The following is a 22,802-nucleotide window of genomic DNA, read 5'->3' as shown; positions in this document are numbered from 1 at the left end:
GTCTCTCAAAAATAAATAAAAACAAACAAAATTAAAAAAAAGAGAGATTCAACCAACCGAGCCACCTAGGTGACCTACAAAGTGTGATTTAATGCAAATCTGCAATAACACACATCTGAAAACATGCAAATCTAAGATTATCAATAGTCTCACTTTGCATACTAAATCTGAAATAATGCAAAGCCTTGTAAACAACAACGAAAAACACTATAAGTATAGAATTTCAAAGATGTGGAGCTTCAGGAATTATGTATTGTTTTTGGTTTCTGCCACGTGGAGACAGCACTTTATGGAGAACACAGGGAGCGGCCACTTTTTCTAGAACTGCAGGAGCTTTGAATAAGGCACCTTCCCAGATGGCCTGGCAGGCCCGGACCGCCCAGTGCGCAGTTCGCCCAGGCCCCCGCGGGGGAGTGGTGGTGGGAGGGGGCCCCCGGCAGTCACTCCAGCCCCAGTAACGCGGTGCCTGGTGACCTGTCTTCACCCTCAGAGACTGTGTCCAGCCCCTTGGCCAGGGGCCTCGCGGAGCAGGGGCCCGGGGGCGGGGTTGCTGGCTCCGTGATTTAAAGCATCTCTATTCGGAAATACCTGCCATCTCGGCCCTCGGTTGACACCGTCACACAGCAGCTGGCCTTCGCGGGGAAAGCTATCGGCGGGAGCCGGGCCAGCCCCGTCCTAGGGAATGATACTAAGCCCCAACCCAGAACAAGGACACCGGAGTACCAGCAGAGCATGCGCACTGGGGGACCAGATGGCCTGGGTTCGAATCCAAACTCCACCCTCACCAGTCGGGCCAGTCAGCGCGCCCCGAACTGCACCCCGATTTTCTCATGTGTAAAGGGGGACAAGGCCCGGATCTTTGCTCATTGTGCGCCGCCAGGGTTAAAGGGCCAATACCTGCGGGAGACACCGGACCCGCTGCAATCGTTACTATTATTAGGACTTTACCTGAAGCCATTCTCCTGGCAGCCCCTTAGCCATCACCAGTGCTGTCGCTTCCTCTTCGGGGTTCATCCTGGATCGATAGGCCGGGGACAAAAGCCCGAAGCGGCCGTAAACCCGAGAGCAGCCCCCACCTCAGGGACCGCTCTACTCACCGCCCGCCGGACAATGGCGGCCGCGCTGGTGACGCTGCGACTACAACTCCCTGAAGGCTGTGCGGCGCCCCGCAACGCCTGACCAATAGAAGTCTCTGTTCGTCGAACCTTTGACCAATGAGAGCCTTCTGGCTTCGGGCCAATGGGACTGCCCGTCCTTCGGGCCTCCGGCCACTGGGGGCGCTCTTGCCTCAGACACCCCGGCGAGGCGGTGCTAGGCGGGCGGGGGCCAGTAGCCACTGCGTGGTGGGGCGCGCGGGCCGGCTCCCAGGGCACCCGAGTAGTAGGGGACTGTCCGTCCTCCCAGCCTGGCAGTTGGGGGTTCGCGTCTGCGCGGTCGCGACGCCTAGATGGGCTTTGTTCCTGCAGCCCATATTGAAGATGTGCGTCTGTCCACGCGGAAATGGGGTGCCCTGCTTTGAGACCGGGGCCTCCGCGTCCTAGCTGGCAATGCTGGGCGTCTCCCTGGCACCCCGCCCAGGGCCTAGCGGCAAGGTCAGCAGTACTAGGAGGGGCGTTTGTCAGGCATCTTCACTTAACTTGAGCAGGGGACAGTAGCTGTTGCGGGAACCGTGAGTCAGGCAGTCTCCGGGAGACTGAATGCGGCCACTCCTGTGTACCCACACAATTTCCAGGCAGTATTCCCTTCTCAGTGGGCAGAGAAGTCCCAGGAGGGGATTGTCTTCCTCTCTGCAGCAGCCCCAAAAGGATGGAAAAGAAGAGAGAGGGTTGAGTCCGTTATCTTAGAGCAGCCCCGTGTGTATATGGAATGAGTCACTGGGCACAACTTTCCTCCTGGTTCTAATAGTGCTGAAACTTCAATGCATGATGTTTCCCTAGTGTTTTAATTTTTAATTTTCTACTTATATTTTTGTTTTTTCCTTGGTTATATTATAGGGTGTTTGTCTGTTGGAGTAGTTCTCAAAGTGTGGGCCAGGGACACCTTGGGGTTTCCTGAGACCCTATGAGCTGGTGAGTTCAAAACTAAGTTCAGTACTGAGTGTTATATGTAAGATATGTAAGTGATGAATCACTAAATTCTGCACCTGAAACCAGTTTTACCATAACTAACCTGAATTTAAATAAAAACTTGAAAAGGAAGGAAAAATATCCCTGAGTTCATAATAATAGCTTTCCCCACCACTCCCGTTTTCTCACAAATGTACAATAGAGTTTTCCAGAGGCTTCTGGATGAGTAATAGTGCGACAGAATGGAAGTGTTATAGATAAACAAAATAGACATCGATTAACATGGTGAAAACATTTTATTCAGTAATTGCTGACAGCGGGGGAAAGCACTGAACTCTACCTGCATTTGTGCAAAGTGAACACTCAACCCTTTTAGAAAAGAATGAGGGAATCAGAAGGGAGAGGGAGCAGGGCTTATGTGGAAAACTACAAAGTGTTGATCAGTGTCAGTGTGATGGAGCCAATGTGCTGCCAGCTCGTGATCATCCAAGTTAGGGTTCTCCCTCCTACAGAGACTAAGCCCTCTCCTTCCTGACCATTTTGTTTCAAAGGAAAGGCTTTCAGATTCTTGAGAAAGACCTTCTGAGTTGGAGGATATACAGACCTCTCAAAGAGAGAGAATGAATTCACAATTCTAATCTCTTGTTTTAGTAAATACTGTAGGAAAGAGAGGTCAGGAGGCTCTCGTTGGGTGTTTGCTAGAACAAACAGCAGATTCTCCTGGCAGCACTTCTCAGGGAGGCAGTCGGCAGGCATCTCACTGGGAGGCTGGTGTCTTTCTAGGGACACAGCCTTGTGCTGCTGGAAGCCGTGCGCGAGTCCAGTTGTTTCTTAGGGCAGAGGTTAGGACTGAGTTCTGCGGGTCTCAAAGGCACAAGCAGGCTATGGAAATCCGACGGCCTTCCATCAAGCCAGACATTAGAGAGCTTTGCAGAAATACAAGCAGTGCTACTCATCTCACTAATATTTACTTGTTTTGGAAAATGGAGTTATTTTCCATAAAGTAGCGGTTTAAAAAACAAAACAAAATGGTGTATTTGTTTGGTAGGGCTACCATAAAAAAGTACCACAAACTGGGTGACTTAGACAACAAAAATTTATTGTCTCAATTATGGAGGCTACAAGTCTGAGATCAAGATTTCGATGGGTCCCCTGGGTGGCTCAGTCGGTTGAGCGTCTGACTTTGGCTCAGGTCATGATCTCACAGGGAGTTTGAACCCCGCATCAGGCTCAGTGCTGACAGCTCAGCCAGGAGCCTGCTTTGAATTCTGTGTCTCCCTCTCTCTTCTCCTCCCCTGCTCAGGCTCTGTCTCTCTCTCAAAATGAATAAGCATTAAAAAAAAAAAGAAGATTTTGATATGGTTTGGTCCTTCTGAGGGCATGAGAGAGAGAGAGAGACTCTGCTCTACGCCCCCTCAGCTTCTGGTGGGTTCCCAGCTGTCTTTGGCATCCCTTGGCTTGAATATCTCTGCCTTCATCTTCACATGCCTTCTCACTGTGTGCATATCTGTCTGGAATTTTCCTCTTTTTATAAAGACACCAGGGATGCCTTGGTGGCTCAGTCGGTTAAGCGTCTGACTTCGGCTCAGGTCATGATCTCAGGGCTTGTGAATTTGAGCCCCGAGTTGGACTCTGTGCTGACAGTGCAGAGCCCACTTTGGATTCTCTGTCCCCCCCCCCCCGCCCCTCCTCATGTGCGCTCTCTCTTTCTCTCTCTCTCTCTCTCTCTCAAAAAGAAATTAACACTGGGGCATCTGGGTGGCTCAGTCGTTTAAGCATCTAACTCTTGGCTTCATCTCAGGTCATGATCTCACAGTTTGTAAGTTCAAGCCCCGCATCAAGCCTTCCCCACTTGTGCTGTCTCTGTTTCTTTCAAAATAAATAATTACACTTAAAAAAAAAACATTCTCGCGGTGCCTGAGTGGCTCACTCAGTTCAGTGTCCAACTTCAGCTCAGGTCATGATTTCACTTTCTGTGAGTTCAAGTCCTGCATCAGACTCTGTGCTGACAGTTCAGAGCCTGGAGCCTGCCTCGGATTCTCTGTCCCCCTCTCCCTCTCTCTGCTCCTCTCCAGCTCTCTCTCTCTTTTCTCAAAAATAAATAAACATTAAAAAAAAATTAAAACAAAAACATTCCTGGGGCGCCTAGGGTAGCTCAGTCGCTTAAGCCTCCAACTTCAGCTCAGGTCAAGATCTCACAGTTTGTGAGTTCGAGCCCCGCTTTGGGCTCCATGCTGACAGTTCAGAGCCTTGGGCCCACTTCCAGTTCTGTGTCTCCCCCTTTCTCTGCCCATCCACTGCTCATGCTGTGTGTGTCTCTCTCTCAAAAATAAATAAACAGTAAACAATTAAAAAATTTTTTAATGTTTTATTTATTATTGAGACAGAGAGACACAGAGCATGAGCAGGGAAGGGTCAGAGAGAGGGAGACACAGAATCCAAAGGAGGTTCCAGGCTCCGAGAAGTCAGCACTGAGCCTGACGAGGAACTCGAACTCACAAACCATGAGATCATGACGTGAGCCAAAGTCAGCCGCCCAACTGACTGAGCCACGCAGGTGCCCCTAAAAAATGTTTTTAAAAGTAACATTCTTTTGTTGAAAATCTTTAATAAATGCACAATAAAAAATAAAAGCAAGCTTTAATAATAATTTTGTATGTATTCCTCTGGTTTTGATATGGAGTATATTAATTTTTTGTCTATACAAAATCGGCTTTTTTTATTATTTTCCTCTTTGACCAAATAGCTTTTGGATGATATTTTATTTTTGATTTAAAAATTTTTTTAATTAAAAATATTTTAATGTGTTTATCTTTTTATTTTGAGAGACAGAGACAGAGAGAGTGGGGAAATGCCAGAGAGCGAGGGAGACACAGGATCCGAAGCAGGCTTCAGGCTCTGAGCTGTCAGCACAGAGTCCGACGCGGGGCTCGAACCCACAAACCATGAGATCATGACCTGAGCCCAACTAGGACGCTTAACCGACTGAGCCACCCAGCTGTCCCCAAAATTTTTAATATTTTTTAATGTTTAATTTTGAGAGAGAGAGAGAGAGACAGAGTGTGACTGGGGGAGGAACAGAGAGAGAGAGAGAGAGAGACAGAAGCTGAAGCAGGCTTCTGCTGTCAGCATAGAGACCAACATGGGGCTGAACTCATGAACCATGAGATCATGACCTGAGCTGAAGTTGGATGTTCAACCAACTGAGCCACCCAGGTGACCCCACATCTTTCTTCTTAAAATCCCTTTAGAACATTCTCACAGCATTCCTCTATGTGCCTGAAAATCTTTCTGAGGAAGGGAAAAGCCATAAGTGGGAGGAGGTCTAAAGGAGATTGGGGTGGGAGCGATGGGGGTATTTAAGTAGAAAGTGTCCCAGGCAGAGATCACAGAAAACGCAAGACTCTACACGCTCAAAGAACTGTCCTGTGAAACTTCCGTAATCTAGGCACATAGCACGTTTTGTCCTTACCTGGCCTGGCAGGCACCTCCCCTTTAGGTCGCCTGGGGCCTCGGTGTAAGCTGTCCGCAAGCACACATTCTGGTCCCGTGCCCAGGCTCACTCGTTCACGGCACCTCAGCCTATGTGGTTTTCCATATCACGATCTGACAGAAGATTAAGATTCTTTGAGAAAAATCCCTTTCTCTTTGTTACACTTGTGTGGGTCACTGAGGCTCCATGGTGGATTAAAGGTAGCCCCGAATTCTTTGTAGGAGGCGGGATTTATTTCCCCTCCCCATGGCTGGGCTGACTCTGACTGACTGTTCAATAAAATGTAGCAAAAGTGATGATGGGTGACTTCTGAGGCCAAATCATAAGAAGTTTTGCAAATTCTGCCTGGGTCTCCTGGAATGTTCATTCTTGGGACATCCTCTCTTAGAACCCAGCCTCCATGCTGTGAGGACCGTCAGCCACGTGAAGGGGTCGGATGTCAGCGCCCCAGTCGTCAGCCCCTGCCGGGCCGCAGCTGGCAGCCAGCACCATCTTCGTTCGGAGCCCTCACGTGGCTCCAGCCCCGGCTGCGTGTACCCAAAACCACGCGAGCGGCCCCAAGTGAAAAGAACCACCCAGCTACCCAGGCAACTTCTGGAACGGTAAGAAAGTCAAGAAGTCATTGTTTTAAGCTACTACATTTGGGGTGTTTATTACACAGGATTAGAAAAATGAGTCTGTGGCCTGTGGATTTTCACCTCCTAAAAATCTCTCCTGCTCTATTAGTTCAGGCCCTCATCATTGTTTTTAAAAATATAACAAACACGTTTTTAAACAAGTAATACATTCCCATGGCTTGAAATTCAGAAGGTATGCGCCGGAATCTGGTGGGATCTTCCTCTGTCCTTGGCTCCCACCACCAACTTCCTTACTCACTGGCAACTATGAGTTTTAGTTTCTTAGAGGTCCTTCTGGAGACACTTTATGCGTTCACAAGTAAATATGTATAAATATTTTTTAACTCTGTTATACCACACATTGAATTTTACCTTGCTTTTATTCATTTAACAATATTCTAGAAATCTTTCCAGACAAGCATGTAAGGCACTTCCTTATTTAAAAAAAAATTTTTAACATTTATTTATTTTTGAGAGACAGAGACAGATCATGAGCAGGGGAGGGGCAGAGAGAGAGGGAGACACAGAATCGGAAGCAGGCTCCAGGCTCTGAGCTGTCAGCACAGAGCCCGACACGGGGCTCGAACCCACAAACTGTGAGGTCATGACCTCAGCCGAAGTCAGATGCTCAACTGACTGAGCCGCCCAGGCGCCCCTCTTCCTTATTATTTTAAACAACTGTATTGAGATATTGGTCCCTCTGCATCTACTTGGAGTGGGATCTCCAGATGGAGCATAGGGACTTTCTGGGGCTGAGAAAATGACTTTCAGGTTAAGAACCTCAGTAGACAAACTGGCCTGGAGGACAGTGTCTGTTGAGAGCCGCCGAAGCAACAGCTCAGGATAGAACAAAAACAGAGAGAGCTGGATATCTGGATGGAAGTAATAGCCCAGGTGAAGAGATACCGAAGGCCTCACGGGCCAATAACAGAACCCCACATGGAGAAAGGGGGAAGAGAGAGAAGCTCATGATCAAGGCAATCACTGAGGAGCGTTTGTTGATGTGAAGAAACTCTTGTCAGTGTTGGAAAGGGCTCACTGAGTTGTGGCAGTAGTGACACATTAAACTGTTGGAAAATTTACTTGGTCACGTGTGTGTGTGTGTGTGTGTGTGGGTGTGTGTGTGTGGGTGTGTGAATATAACTATTGTGACTGTTAATGCCAAGCTTCTTAATCATTTCGTGGTGAATCACTTATCTACTTAAACAGCCATTTTTCTTCTGAGAGAAATAATGTTAAACTTTCCTCAAATGACTGTAGATTTACCCATTTTTCCTGGTATTTCTACCATTTTTTCAGTTGCACCATTTTTTTTGTTATGTTTTATTTTATATTTGAGAGAAAGAGAGCATGCACAAGCAGGGGAGGGACAGAGAGAGATGGAGACAGAATCCTAAACAGGCTCCAGGCTCTGAGCTATCAGCACAGAGCCCAATGTGAGGCTTGAACTCATGAGCAGTGAGATCATGACCTGAGCCAAAGTCACTCGATCGACTGAGCCACCCAGGTGCCCCTTTAGTTGCACCATTTCTAAAAGTTAGTGGTCATTTAAAATCTTTTGTAGATTTTAACTTTTATTAACATAAAATATCCCTCTGCAGAACAGAGAGGGTTATTGAAGCAAGCGGTCTAAAACCCTGTAAAGTTCTTCATACCGCGGGGTCTTTCCAGAAACTATACCCCTTGACACTTCTGCATCAGTGTATCTCCCTCACCAACCCCTGATGTATGGACTTTATAATTTTAAAAGAATCCTTGCAAAGCCAATGGGCATGGAACAGTGACTGACCTTTTAAGTTTGCATTTCCCTAGGTTAGATCTATGTATCTACTACTAGGCCATGTTTGAATCCTTCTAAGCACTTTGGATTGTCTTGGCTTTACTTTTTCCAGCTAATTTCAGACCCTTTGCTTGTCATATGGTCATTCTATAGGAGTTCATCCAGCATTATTAGGTGCCTTCTCTGTTTCAGATTCTTTGGGGCAGACCCAGCTTGGGCCCTCTGCCTGGCAGCTAGGATCAGCTTGTCCTCACAGCTCATGGGAGAAAGACGCTGGGATTCTTTGAGCATCTTCCTAGGGCGCTCAGCACAGCTGTGGCCAAACACCAGGAACACTGCTGGGGTAGGCAGCCCCAATGGAGCAGAGCATTTCCAGGGTCAGGAGACAGGGTGACTGTAATCCCCAGACCTGCTAGGGAAGGGGTCCTGCTATGAAGTGGGCAGATGTGAACCCTCACATCTGGACCAACGGACAAGCTGTTTTCTACCTGGGATGGCTGGATCTTTGGCCTCACTGTGCAGCAGGCAAAGGGCGATCCCTTCTCACTCCCTTTGAGCCCAGCAGTGTACAAAGGGTCCCCACGTGTGCAGGAGACATAGAAACCACCATCAATCCACATCTTCTCCAACTCCAGCTAGACGGTTTCTTTCCACATGTCCCATGCCCCATCTCATGTCTGAGAACACAGCTGGGCATGGCTCTATGACTTGGAGTGACACTTCATTTTCCCCTCCAGAGATCATAGTTCCAGCCTAGTCTTGACCTCTCACCCTGTGTCCCTGAAACCCCACTCACGGGGTGACTGCTTGATCCCCATCCCCTGAGAGAGTAAGATTAACATCTCACATGTCCCCCACCCTCTTCTCTGCAAGTCAGGAGATCGGTTCCAGTCTTGGCAGTAGGACGTGAGACCTGGATAACATCCTTCTTCTAACGGGAGGGAGCTGAGGAACAGAGAGGTGGGCATGAGTCCCGCAGACCACACAGCATGTTCATTAAGGAAAACTCACTGAATATGACTAGTGAGTCTAATCTCATCCAATTCTTCACCAAATCTGCTCCTATATCCTTCCTCATCCTTCTAGTGTGCAAGAACGACAAGACAAGATAAACTGTTCTATGACACGTCTTCATGGAACAAAGAACAGCTGTTACGTACCAGGAACTGTTTGGTAGTGAAGCAGACCGCAGGCCTACCCTCATGAACTGACGTTTTGTATGTTTGTGGAAGGCGGGGTTGGTTAGAATGATTTTTTTAAACTACATATTTTTTGTGCCAGATGGTATCAGTCAGGATGGACTAGGTTCTGTTGAACTAACACACAAGACCTAACTTTCAGTGGCTCAAGCCTGCTTACAGTAATTTACTATTCACACTCTCTGTCCACTGGGGTTGGCAGTTGAGTCTGTGGAGAAAGGGGTGTTGTCCGGCTCATCATAACCATAACGGGTGTTGCTGGTTACCAGAGCCTCCTTGTCTTGACTCTGTCTGCAACCCCTGCAGCAAGAACTCCCACTGAGTTTCTCTCTGTGGGATCTGCAACCCGCCACCAGTGGTGTGGAGGAGCAGGCGACAGATGCACTGGTGACATGATGATGATGATCTCCTTGGGTGATTTCTGCACCGAGAACTTGAAGAAGACCAAAGAGGAGCTCAGTGCGCTGGCTCTGCAAAGAAGACACTGCTCTGGTACTTATGTGGACGACAAGCAGGATTGTGGGGACAAGAGGACAGATTGTGAAAACGGAATATACAACCTGAAAATAGAGCAAAGACTTAAATACCCAGAAACTCCTCCATCAGTTCCATTTCTTACAACAGTGAATATGAATGGTGTAAATAATTCTTCAGTAATATATACATAGAACACACTGGTTGACAGCCAATTGGCAAGATCCAAACAGCCTTAGCATCACATCCTCAAGAACCAAGACGCTAAGACCTGATGATGTTGAAAGAAAATCGGAAGCTTTCACAGCCCCCAGAAGGACAAACGTACATTAGTTAGTGGATTTCAGAGTCATCTTAAGTCCACACCATGCTGGGCATGCTGACTTTCATTAAATACCATGAAAGAACATGCCTGCAGCTGGTAAACTTGACCTGAACATTACTAAGAATGTTTTTTTTTTAATTTTTTTATGCTTATTTATTATTGAGACAGAAACAGCGCATGAGTGGAGGAGGGGCAGAGAGAGAGGGAGACACAGAATCTGAAGCAGTCTTCAGGCTCTAAGCTGTCAGCACAGAGCCCAATGCGGGGCTTGAACACACAAACCGTGAGATCATGACGTGAGCCGACGTCAGATGCTTAACCCACTGAGCCACCCAGGTGCCTCTAAGAATGTTGAACACAACAGGGCACCCAGCTGACTTATGATAAAGCATGTCACTCTTGATGTCAGAGTCGTGAATTCAAACCCCATGTTGGGCCTGGAGCTTACATTCTTAAAGAAAGAATGTTTAAACATAAATTCATGTTTTATGTTTAGGGTATTTATAGGAGAAAAAATATAGTATTTTTTTATTTTGTTCTCTTATCAAGGTACTGTGTCATTCAAGTCTGGAGTGGTCCAGATGGGATTCGAGTCTACAAACTAAATCATGGCAAGAAGCATCGAGTCAAAGGTGTGGAGGTGTGGTTCTGAAAACCAGTATCAAGCTGGAATTCTATGAACCGTGTGCTTTATGCACTTGAGCAGCCAGAGCAGTCGTCTGAGCTAGTGATGGAACAGGTCCTGTGAATACTGCTAACATATTCATGTTTGAAGAGGCCTGAGAGCTTGACAAAGGCGACTACACTGGCAGCCTCAGGCTCCAGCTGTTACCAGGTCTCGTTTTCAGGGTTGGCCTGGCCTTTGGCTGGCACCTGGCAACTTGGCTTTTAGAGTGTTGTCTGTAACCCAACTGGTAAGCATGTCTCACTGTGCCCAGAACATCAAACGATGTGATTTATACTGAGCACCTGCTTTCCTTCTGCAAGTTTTGAATGTGGGATGTTAGACGTAAGGAGCTATTCACCTGGGCTGTTACCTTCCGTCACGAGCTCTGACTGGAAATTTTAAATCAGGGATCATGTTCATAGTTTCTCATCTCAATGCAGAAGTAAACACATTTTATTATACATACAAATTACTTGTGCTGCTCTTGGGAATTGTAGACTTCTGAGTTTTACTTCCAGAGGTTCTGATCTAGTAGATCAAGGTAAGCTTGGTAATGCGCAGTTTCAGTGAACACTCCAAGCAAATCTGATGCGTGTGGCCATTAGAGCACACTCTGAGAGTCATACCTTGGTCACCTGATTTCTAATAAAGAAGGCTTGGCAGTGAGATTTCCCATCTCGACTATTCAGAGTTTCTCTCCCATGAATTTTCTCATGTTGAATAAGGGATGTATTATAACTGAAAACTTTCCTGCATTCATTACATTCATAGGGTTTTTCTCCAGTATGAATTCTCTGATGCCTAATGAGTTGACATCGCTGACTAAAGGCCTTTTCACAATGATTACATTCATAGGGTTTCTCGCCTGTGTGTGTCCTTTCGTGTTTTGTAAGAGTTGACCGATCATTAAAGGCTTTCCCACACTCAATACATTCATAGGGCTTTTCTCCAGTATGTGTTCTCTGATGTTCAATAAGGCGTGACTTCTGACTGAAGGCTTTAAAACACATGTTACACTGATAGGGCTTGTCTCCAATGTGTGTTCTTTGATGCACAATAAGGGGAGACCTCTGGCTGAAAGCTTTTCCACAATGACTGCACTCATAAGGTTTCTCTCCAGTATGGGTTCGCTGGTGCACAAGAAGTTGTGATCGCTGCCGAAAAGATTTCCCACAGTCATTACATTCATATGGTTTCTCTCCTGAATGAATTCTCTGATGTGAAAGAAGGTGAGAGCTCCCAGCGAAGGCTTTCCCACACTGATTACATTCAAAAGGTTTCTCTCCAGTATGAGTTCTCTGATGCTCAATAAGGTGAGAGCTCCCAGTGAAAGCTTTATCACACCGATTGCATTTATATGGTTTTTCTCCAGTGTGAATTCGCAGATGCCTAATAAGCTGAGTGCTTCTGATGAAGGACTTTCCACACTGGTTACATTCATAGGGTTTCTCTCCAGTGTGGGTCCTTTTATGTGCAACAAAGTCAGAGCTTTGGCTGAAGGACTTTCCACAATGACCACACTCATAAGGTTTCTCTCCAGTATGAATTCTTTGATGTACAATAAGGTTAGAGTTCCACCTGAAAGATTTTCCACATTCGTGACATTTGTATGGTTTTTCTCCCGTGTGAGTTCGCTGATGCCTAATAAGTTTGGAACTCTGGGTGAAGGATTTCCCACACTGGTTACATTCATAGGGCTTCTCTCCAGTGTGGGTTCTCTGGTGTACAACAAGGTCATAGCTCTGGCTGAAAGACTTCCCACACTGAGAACATTCATAGGGCTTCTCTCCAGTGTGGGTTCTCTGGTGTACAACAAGCTTGGAGCAACAGCTGAAAGATTTTCCACACTGATTACATGCATGTGGCTTCTTTCCCGTCCTAATGATGTCACAGTCAGTAAAAGATGAGGCCTCACGGAAAGCATGACATTCCTCCTCACATCCAAGTGGTGCTTCTCCAGGATCGCTTATTTCAGTTTGTACAAGGCATCTGTCACACTCATACTGGAGTTCTCTAAAACACACTGGCTTGTGTTCATTCAGAGACATGCTATGATTAATGATGTTTCTACAGTCTGTACAGTCATCACTGTTCTCTGCTGAAACAATTCTATTATGGTATCGAAGGGAGGTATCATAGTTGAAAGAGTCACTACTGACAGTATATTCATAAGGCTTTTTATTTCTCATTTCAACATTTGTAAGTTTACTCAAGGAAATGCTCTGACAGAAGGCTCTGGGACTTTGGTGATTTTCATGAAGCTTCAGATCAGCCCAGCCTTTCTCATGATTCATGAAAACTGAATTCTGTTTCAACTTTTTAACCTGTGAGTCAAGTGTATGGAAATGTGCTCTTGTGGGTAATGCTGGAGGTAGGAGGCTTAAATTCAGGTAACTTCCCCCACAGTCATGCTCACAATGTTTCCCTTGAGCAAACAGTCTTTCTGGGGTGAATATCATTTGACTCAAAGAGTCCTCCTGGTGCTCCCTTAGCTGGTCCCTCCAATCCTGCCTTTCTCCTGATGACACCAAACAGGGGCCCTCCTGCTGCACGCATTTCATTTGTATGTTGTGGAATGGTTCTTCCACAGCAATATCCTCTTTGGAAGCTGACTCTTCCTTTTCAAGTGTATTCTTCCAGTCTGAAAGAAATCCAAAACACTGAATTACTGGAGATGTGTTAGAGGGACAGGATGGGATGAAGGAGACCAAATCTTTGGGTTTGTTTCTAACCCATGGATTGTAATTTCGTGCAGTATAAAAAACAAAGATAAAGAAGAGGTGAGTCAGGAGGACTGGTCCCCAAAGAAGGAGCAGAGAAATAAGAATCAGCAGGGAAGAGTAAAGAATAAAGGAGAAATCCACAAAAAGAATTGGGTCTAAAGGTATACAGCCCCCAATAATCACAAAAACTACCTACATTCTAATTGCTGGAACCGTAAATATGGTACTTGATTTGGATAAAGGGCCTTTGCAGATGTTTAAGTTAAGGAACTTGGGATAGGGAGAGTATCTGTGTGAACCCTAAATATCACCAGGAGTGTCCTTATAAAAGGGAGGTAGAGATCTGACACACACAGAGAAAGTGATATGAACATGGAGCAAAGAGATTTGGAGATGTTGGCCTTAAAGACTGAAGTGATGTGGGCACAAACCGAGGAATGCTGCAGCTACCAGAAGTGGGAAGAGACAAGGAACAGATTTCCTTCCAGACCCTCCCAAGGGAGCATGACTCTGCTGCCATGGTACTGATTTCAGGTTTCTGGCCTCCAAAACTGTGGAAGAGTCAATTTGTGTTGTTTGAACTCACTCAACTGGTAATTTTACAGCAGCCACAGGAAATTAATACAGGAGCCTAATGGTGCCTTGACCTAGATTACTGACCCAGAATCAGTTTATTTATTTTCTGGTTCTGGATCTTGAAACAGGATCCCAAACATCCACACTGACTTCATATTCTTAATGCCATTTCTACTATTTCTTCAGGCTACCCACAGACAAAAGACTCTTTCACCACTCCATAATCAATGCCACAGACACCCAAAAAAGCACTGTTGTCCTTGAAACAGTGTGGTTGGCTAGGCTGGGCTGCAACTGGGCTCCACTAACCAGCAACTTCCGAAACTCATTATCCTTGGCGGTAAGCCAGAAATAAAACTCCTTAGCTTACAGGGTTTACTTTGCCGTGCAAATGCACTGATATGTGGGTCCCACACAGTGCCTGGCACAGAGTGGACTGTTAGTTCATGGTTGCCTTGATCTCATCACCCTGATTGTCCTAATAGGGATTGCTCCCTGTGTTGAAATACTGGGGCTCTAACAGGTGCTACAGGTTCCCAGCTCAGGACCCTTGCCTGAGTTCTCCAATATTCTCCCTTGACTTGTCACTCTTCCCATTTTCGGCATATAGCTCCCCACATCTCGTACTATGAAGGCCTCTGCTCTGGTCCCCGTGCGTCACTCTGCATGTCTGCCATGGAGACAAGGGATCCTCCATTTGGCAAAATGTTAACTGTACTCTGCGGCCCTCCTTTGACTTCCAGGAGGGCATTTCTCCCTTGGACCTCCACAGGCAACACTGCTCTCCTTCCCAAGACTCTGTTGTGTTCCCTTTTGATGTCGCCTTGGAATCTCTGATGATGAGAAATCATGAAACAATGGCCCAACGAAAGGGAGTGAAAGTGTATTTGGGGATGAGAAGGAAGAAAGAAGTCTTTGGGTGGCTAATATGTGTCTAAGTTGTGCCTGGTCATTGGAAGCTGGGCAGAGGAGGTGACACATTTTTCAGCATGTCTCCATTAAGATTGCAAAATGAGGAAAACAGGCAGCGCAGGTCAGCTGGAAAGTGACATCTATGACAGATGAGAAGAAAGATGCTGCCCACAAACTGGCATCATGCAAATGAACAAGAACAAGTAAAAGCAGGTGACACTTCAGAGGGAAAGTGAGTGAGTTACAGTGTAAGAAGTGAGTGAGTTACAGTGGTGAGAGTTACAGGGTAAGAAGCAGCAAGAACACAGAAGATAAACTCAACACCTCTGGCTAGGGGAACGCAGAAGGCAGCGTGAAGGTCGAAGGTGGTGTGAAGGAACACGATGCTTACTGCTAACTCAAAGCGGCCAGTTTAAAAAGGCCACGGACTGTAGGATTCCAACTAGAAGACCTACTGAAAAAGGCAAAACTAGAGAGAGTAAAAGGACCAGTAGTTTTCAGGAGGTAGGACAGAGGGAACCGTGCCCATCACGGTTTATTGTTTCCTGAACAACAGCCGCGCTGCGGGGCGGCCTGTGCAGCTAGACATCTCAGCTCCTCAGCGAGGTGCAAAGAGGATGCTGAGGGCAGTGGAACTACTTTTCATGATCCTATAATGACAGATACATGGCATCATACCTCTGCCCAAACACAGAGTGTACAGCCCAAGAGTGAACCTAATGTAAACTGTTGATCTCTTCTGGTAATAATGTGCTACTACAGCTTCATCCATAGTTTTTTTTAGAGAGAGAGCGCACATGTACATGCAGCGTGCACACCTGCAAGTGGAGGAGGAGCGAAGAGAGGGAGAGCCTAAGCAGGGTCCATGCCCAGTGCAGTCCCTCAACTGTGAGACCATGACCTGAGCTGAAAGAAACAGTTGGACACTCAATCAACTGAGCCGCCCAGGTGCCTCATACAGCTTCACTCACTGTGACAAAGGTGCCACAGAATATAAATATTAATAAAGAGGAAACTGTGTGTGTGTTAGGGAAGGAGAGGGTGAAACATGGGAACTCTGTACTTTCTGCAAACATAAAACTGCTCTAATAAATAAAATCTATTAATTAAAACAGAACAAAACCAGAAGCAGTCCAATTAGTTGGGGTGATGAACATGTTCTAATTTGATCATAGTGATGGATGTACATGCTGTGAATATACTAAAATCCTCTGCATACTTTAGATGAGTGTGTCATATGGTATGTGAATCGTATCCAACACAGCTATTAAAAAAGAGTTCCAATGAGCCTGACACACTGGGATTTATCAGGAAGTGGATGAGAAGAGGTGGGAAAATAAGTCCGGGAACTGATTTAGTAGAAATCCTTCTGGAAGGAATATGTCGTTGCTTCTACCCTGGATGCACAAGATCTCACTCTGGATCATCAAGAAGTTGTGGGAATGTCCAACATGGAGGACAGATGGACCCCCAACGCAAGGTAAAGAGAGGCCACGCCTGAAGAGGAAGTCTGAGGAGCCGCCGCCCTGGGTGGAAGTCAGGACGAAGGACTCGAGGAAATGGGGGCACCAGGACCTGGGAGTAGCAGCCAAGGGGTGGAGGCCAACGGGAAGATGGGGACAGAAAAGAACCTGCACATAAAAATGTTGGGACAACTGTGACACGCAGCTTTCATGGACTGGGGACGGAGGGATGGGCTGATGTGGCTGGGGATGTGGCTTGTTGGACAGCACTCCTCCTCCGCTCCTCGGACCCAGGATCCTGAGGGGAGCTCTCTGGCCATGTTATCTCACCAGGCCTCTGGGTTGCTCTCACCTTGGGGAGGTCCGCGCTCTGCCTTCCATGGGTCTTGTCCTTGCTCCAGCCCACAGATCATATCGGGTTTCGAAAGCAAAAGCCCTGGTCAGTGGGGGGAAAACACAGGACTTTGTGCTCTGCTTGGAGAGGAGAACTATGTCCTCTGGCCCAGCTCTCAGTCCCTGGGCTGGACTAGGAAGGCCCTGTGCATCCGAAAAAAACTCCCAGCAAAAGCTCCTTAGAGGCAGAAACGTGGCAATTTCTGGGGTCTGCATCTCAAAGGAACCATTTCTAGAATGTTCTGGCCCAACCCAGGCACACCCTTAAGAAGAGCCAGAGCTTTGAGTCCCTGAAGCAGAAACTGCCACGATGGACGGAGCCTATCTTACCTAGAAAGGCCAGGTGGCTGCAGATCTCCAGAGTTACGCTGCGGTACAGTGTCCTCTGGGCTGGATCCAGCTGTCCCCACTCCTCTCGCGTGAAGGTCACAGCCACATCCGTGAAGGTCACAGGTGGCTGCAGCATCTCCTGTATTACCATAAGTTGCGGACACTGGGTGGGGAGGATGGGGCAGCCCAGGGAGGGTGAGGACGTGGCCGAGGACGACACCCATGAGCACTCAGACCCAGGCCCATGGTGTTGTCACTTCTCTCTGAGTGTCTCATCTACCCCTGGTCACACTGGTGCTTCTGATTTCCTGTACTGGAAAGAATAGGAACCCCACGCAGGGATCCCACGCCTCACTTCTCTACAAAGTCACGGAGGATGTTCTATATCCGGGGTCAGCAAACTTTGGCTTGCAGGACAAATCAGGGCTCCAGTATGTTTTTATGAGGCTAATGCCATGAACTGAATTGTTTCCCCCCCAAATTCACTAATGAGGGCATACCCCCAAAGTGACAGGGCCTTTATAGAAGTCACTAAAGGCTAATGAGGGCATGAGGGCAGGGGTCGAGAGGGATGAGATCGGTGTCTTTGTAAGAGGAACAGGAGACACCAGAGGCCCCTCTCTGTTCCATGTGAGGACACAGAGGAGGTGCCATTGGCAAGCAGAAGACAGTCCTCATCACAAAGGAACACTGCTGGCACTTTGATCTTGGATTTCCAGTCTCCAGAATTATGAGAAAACAGAGGTCCATTGCTTAGTCACCCAGCTTGTGGTATTTTGTCATGGCAGCATGAACAGACTAATATAGCTAAGACCAGATTTTTACATTTTTAAATCCATTTTTCACCATGAGCAAAAAGGATGGGACAAAGGCTGTATGTGGCCTACAGAGCCTGCTCTGGGCAAGCCTGTTCTCAAGGAAGGCTGCCGGCAGGCAAAGAGCTGTGGGCCTGGCCCTGGGGCCGGGTCTGAGATGGCATCTCCGCTTCACAACTTACTTGAGGGACATCTGGACACGTCCCTGAACTCCTCTGGCCTGAGCTGCCGTCCTTCATGAAGACAGCCTCCCACACCAGGGAGTCTTACAGGATGTGAGGGGAGTGGCTCCCAAGCACTCATGGGCACACAGATCATGTGAACGAGGTCAGGGACCCGCTCCTCACTGCACCGTGCACCACACTGAGCCATCTCAGGGCGACTATGGCACTTTAAGGGGACACTCTCAGCTGCCCTCCTGAGTAGTCTCAGTGAGGGTCCAGGGCCCCGTGTGGCTCGAGGGCATAAGGAGGCCTAGTTCTGCCCACGCTCGAGAACTTGCTGAGCACCCATCGAAAACAGTCTGAAGCACGGGGCACCAGCTGTCCCAAGCGACCAGGTGTGGGAGACTCACGCTGGGTCTGACCCTAGGAGCTCCCGGCTCATCCATACGGAGAAGGTGCTTTATTTGCAGAGAGCCCTTGACTTTCACACGAAGGCACAGGGCAACATTACCGTGCTCTCATGTGCCGGCCTGAGGACGTGCGTGCTACTCCCGGACCCATTTCACAGCTGAGGAGACTGGCAAGGAGAGGAAAGGTCCCTAACTCACCTGGGATGGGACCGGCTGAGAGTGTGCTTCCGTTTCCTCCTCACACCCGAAGAAGCTGTCGTGGAGAGGGCAGGGATCCTCAGAAGGCAGGGCTGGCAAAGGAGGGAACAATGAACAATTCAGCCCCACCTCAGTGCACCCACGTGACAGAAACCACCAGCAGCATGGACAAAGGAGAGGCTGCCAGTGCCATTTGAGGAACATTCCCTTGGGGTCTGAGGAGCTGGGAGACAGGCCTCCGACCAAGTGCCTGAAGGTCCAAGGCTCTGGGGTCAGCTGTGGCAGCCAAGCCAGCTTTCCAGACGTGGAGAGGGCCAGCCGGCCCAGGTCTGGGCCTGGGGACGGAGCGGGCTACCCCGGGCCCGAGCTAAATGCCCAGGCGCATGCTGGTGTGTCTGAGCTGTGAGCCCGCAGATACACAGCCATCCCTTGACACCCAAGTAAAGGACTGGCCGGTTTCTCCTGTCATTTCAAGAGACTAAATCGGAGGAGACAGCAGCAGAGTGTTAAGATAATTGTACGACTTTAAAACATCTCAATGAAACATCAGCTGATTTTCTAGGAAAACTGTACAATTTTTAATACAATTCATGGAAATATCAGCTAGCTTCAAAAAAAAAAGAGATGTACAATGTTAAAATATTGCAAACAGCAGCTGGTTTCCAAAAATGGGGGTGGGGGGAATGGGGACAAAGATGAAAATCCCCAGGAGGACAGCGAAGGGCTCTGTCTGGGGCGTCACCCCAGGTGCACCCTCCCCCAAGCCCCGCTGGAGGTGCAGGATGCTGCCCCCGGCCGTGTGCCCATCACCTGCTGCTTTACTGGTTTGCCATTGCTTCCCATCCTCCACTTGTCTAACAGCCTGGCTGCAGACAGCCGGGCGAAAATCCGTCCAATCCGGCCCCCAAACCTTCCTCAGATTTGACTTCTGCTCACCCACTTGTACCAGAAGCACACCCGTGCCTGCGTGCGCCCACACACCAGCTCTCGTCACTGGTCATTTGGCTGACCCAACATTACAGAAATATACGCTGCATTTGTGTATTTGTTCATAGGAGCCACTGCTCCTTCCGCCAGTCAGCATCTTTCCATGGCACCATCCAGGTCACAAAGAACCTGGAACCCTCACCCACTTGGAACTCAGAAGAGCTGCCATCCGGGCTGGAGGCCCAGGGAGACCTGCGGCTGTCATTCATTGCTTCCAGGAGGCGGACACTCGCTGTCCTCCCAGGATTGAATGCTGGCTATTTTCTTGTTCTGCTTCCTCTGTAAAACCCATTTCCCTGGAGAATCAAGAAGCACTTGTGTGTCGGGGAAATCGTGCTCTCTGCACGCCGCCCGCTCGTGGCGGTTCTCACCTTTGCCTTCAAATGTCCGGGCAGGCTCCTCTCCCAGTATCATCTCCTCTCGGAGCTTCTCCAGGTGCTGGGGTTTCTCGCAGGTCCTGAGGGGCGCGGCAGCTGCAGGTGGGCCAGGGCCTCGGCACTTGCGTCTACTGGAACCCGCAGCAGCTCCCCACTGCTCTCTCACTCCCAAGACAATCTCTTTCGAGAACTCTACTGCCTCCAACACAGCCGAGGCCTGCGGACTCCTTTTCCGAGCTTAATTCTGCAGACACTCTCTTCTGGCCACTGCCTTCATGGTGGGTCCCAACCTCTCTCACACAGACCTCATATTCTTCAGGCAAAATGGGCACCCAAGTCCTCTGAGAATCGCTGTAAAAAGGAGAGAGTGCTGAGCAACAAATTCAATACTGAAGCAGAAGACGATGGCTTCAAACCACAGGCCAGTACAGACAAGGTATCAAAAACAGGCAAGAACTGGAATGCCAGAATGATTCGAACAGCTCTCAAGTAAGTTTTAGAGGAAAACCATTTACATCCTACAAAAAAACATTTAAGTCAGAACATAAGTCTGTGACCAAAAAGTTCGACTTTCAACTTTAGAGCTGGTGTGAGGGCGCATTTACCTGACTCCCGGGACAACCCCCACCCCAAAAAAGTAAAAGTTCCATCCGTCCATAAGGACAGAATGGCCACACGGTCCAAAGCACACACATAGTGAGCATGTGTAACAGGCTGACTCGGTAGACCTGGGTTACCCATGACCCACACGTTTCAAAGAGAGGCCTGTTCCCTGCCCAGCTAGCTGCTGAGCCCTTGGGGATGTCCCTGTTCACTTGGGGACACCCCTACACTGTGTGCATCAGGCTCAACTGAAGGACCAGGCCAAAGAAAGAACCACGTCTCCAGGAAGCACGAGCAAGTCGGTCCTTTCTGCACAGCAGTGGTTCTCAACTGGGGCAGGGGTGCCCTCAAGGGACACATGGTTGTCACAACTTGCAGAGGGTGAGTGTGGAGGGTAGGCAGAGGGGAAGGCAGTACTAAACATTTCCCCCACTGGAGGATGACTCAGCCCTCCAATGTCAGCAGTGCCAGGGCTGCGAAACTGCTCTGCGGAGAGACAGGAACTTCAGGCCAAGGCTGTGTCACAGGGACACCGGGACTGTCCAGCTCCAGATCCTTCTCGCAGATTAGCAGAGCTGCAGAAATTCTGGCTCACTCAGCCCTGTTTTTCCCAACTCCTCTTCCTGAATAAAATGGAAAACTCAGAAGCTACTCAAGACAGAAGTGATGGCAAACTCAGAGCACTGCCCCCTCTTCCTCACCAGGAACAGGACCCAACAAAAAGCTATCACCTCCCAGGATGCCTCTGAACCCCCGCTGCCCACAGCTGCCTCAGCTGATCCTCCTTTTGCAAATTTTTTGGCCATGTCTGTGGTTGGCTGACGAATGCCCCCAAAAGACGTCCATGTGCTCATCCCCAGAACTTGTGAATGTGTTACCTGGTGTGGCAAACGGGACTCTGGAAACAGGGAGAATATCCTGGATTTTCTGTTTTCTTATTTACTGCTTTCTGGGTAGGCCTGAAGTCAACACAATGATCCTGACAAAGAGGGAGGAAGGTGGGTCAGGGACAGAGGAGAGGTGATGACAAAAGCAGAGGCTCCTGGGCTACAAACCTACATACAGTCTCTACCTGAGGCACCGCAAACCACTCACACACAGGCACTTCCCAGCCTGGAAATGTTTAACTCTCTGATCCTCATATATGTACTGAGAATGACACTTCATGTCCTGCTTTTCTTTTTCCTTTCCTCCTTTCTCTCTCTCTCTCTCTCTCTCTCTCTTTTTTTTTTTTGAGACAGCAAGCAAGCTGGGGTAGAGGGAGGGAGTGAGCGAGAGGGAGGGAGGGAGGGAGGGAAAATCTCAAGCAGGTTCCACACTCAGCACAGAGCCTGACGTAGGGCTCAATCACATGAGCCTGGGATCGTGACCTGAACCGAAATAAGACTCAGACACCCAACTGACTGAGTCACCCAGGGGCCCCTGAAGTCCTTGACCCCTCCTTCACACTCACCTGTCACATTCAACCTTTTTAAATGTTTATTTATTTTTGAGACAGAGACAGTGCAAACAAGGGAGGGACAGAGAGAGGGAGACACAGAATCAGAAACAGGCTCCAGGCTCTGAACTGTCAGCACAGAACCCGATGTGGGGCTCAAACCCATGAACCGTGAGATCATGACCTGAGCCGAAGTCAGACGCTTAACAGACTGAGCCCCCCAGGTGTCCCTCACCTGTCACATTCAGTTGGTCACTAAGATCCAGGGTCTCCACATTTCAAATATCATGTACCTCTCCACACCCTTGGTCTCCAATGTCTGGCCTAACTATTGTTCTTTGCTTGAGTTACTAAAGATCTGATTGGGTCCTATTTCCTGTCTTTCCCCCTTTCTCCCAGGAAGCCACAGGGACGACAGTAGAATGCAGCTTCTGTCACTGTGTGGCTGTTTCCCACTGTCTCCAGGTTAGAGTGGGGCAGAGACGAGTACATGTATTTTCTATTATCTTGAAGATGCTCACTGCTTTCAGAGAGTCCTAGAATCAGTCTTTCAATTCCTGTCAGCCACTGACATGTGATCTTCCATCTCTAATTCCATGGCCGTGAGGGGCCATGCGAATGAAACTTTGGGTTTCTGGTGAGGTTCACACACTGGGATGCCCACTCTGTTCCAAAGACAGTAAGATACAAAAAGAAGACACGCAAGGGAGACAGCAAGGACAAAAAGCAGCGCTGAAATCCCCGCAAATGAGCAGAAAGCAAAGCAAAGTGGCACCAGGTGTGGGGTCTGGC

General features: G+C 48.3%; 1 protein-coding gene and 1 long non-coding RNA gene across 6 annotated transcripts in view; one reads left to right on the top strand and one right to left on the bottom strand.

The window, feature by feature from the left end:
• ZNF8 (zinc finger protein 8) overlaps window positions 1–22,802 on the bottom strand; it is a 38,147-nt gene that overhangs the window by 12,528 nt on the left and 2,817 nt on the right. Inside the window, exons 2-7 of one of the 4 annotated variants that reach the window (XM_029926392.1) lie at window positions 21,451–21,551; window positions 19,964–20,320; window positions 18,606–18,697; window positions 17,019–17,157; window positions 16,648–16,731; window positions 11,053–13,262 (exon numbers count right to left, since the gene is read on the bottom strand). In XM_029926392.1, coding sequence (XP_029782252.1) covers window positions 11,242–13,262; window positions 16,648–16,731; window positions 17,019–17,157; window positions 18,606–18,697; window positions 19,964–20,006 — 2,379 coding nt within the window. In that variant the 5' untranslated portion in view covers window positions 20,007–20,320; window positions 21,451–21,551 and the 3' untranslated portion in view covers window positions 11,053–11,241. Of the gene's footprint in view, window positions 1–948; window positions 13,263–16,647; window positions 16,732–17,018; window positions 17,182–18,605; window positions 18,698–19,963; window positions 20,321–21,450; window positions 21,552–22,802 lie in introns of those variants that run through there. The other 3 variants (XM_029926393.1, XM_029926394.1, XM_029926395.1) reach the window with 3 other exon arrangements.
• Window positions 1,327–11,537, top strand: LOC115281135. 2 transcript variants are annotated; one of them, XR_003904105.1, is made up of 4 exons: window positions 1,327–1,592; window positions 1,995–2,069; window positions 5,948–6,161; window positions 10,504–11,537. It is a non-coding gene; the product is annotated as an uncharacterized LOC115281135 (long non-coding RNA). The 2 variants fall into 2 exon arrangements; XR_003904106.1 differs by lacking the exon at window positions 10,504–11,537 and adding an exon at window positions 8,149–8,292.

The sequence above is a fragment of the Suricata suricatta genome, chromosome 16, assembly GCF_006229205.1.
Source record: "Suricata suricatta isolate VVHF042 chromosome 16, meerkat_22Aug2017_6uvM2_HiC, whole genome shotgun sequence".
NCBI lineage: Eukaryota > Metazoa > Chordata > Mammalia > Carnivora > Herpestidae > Suricata > Suricata suricatta.
The sequence above is the reverse complement of the archived record's forward strand: the minus strand, read 5'-3'. Positions and strand labels throughout refer to the sequence as shown.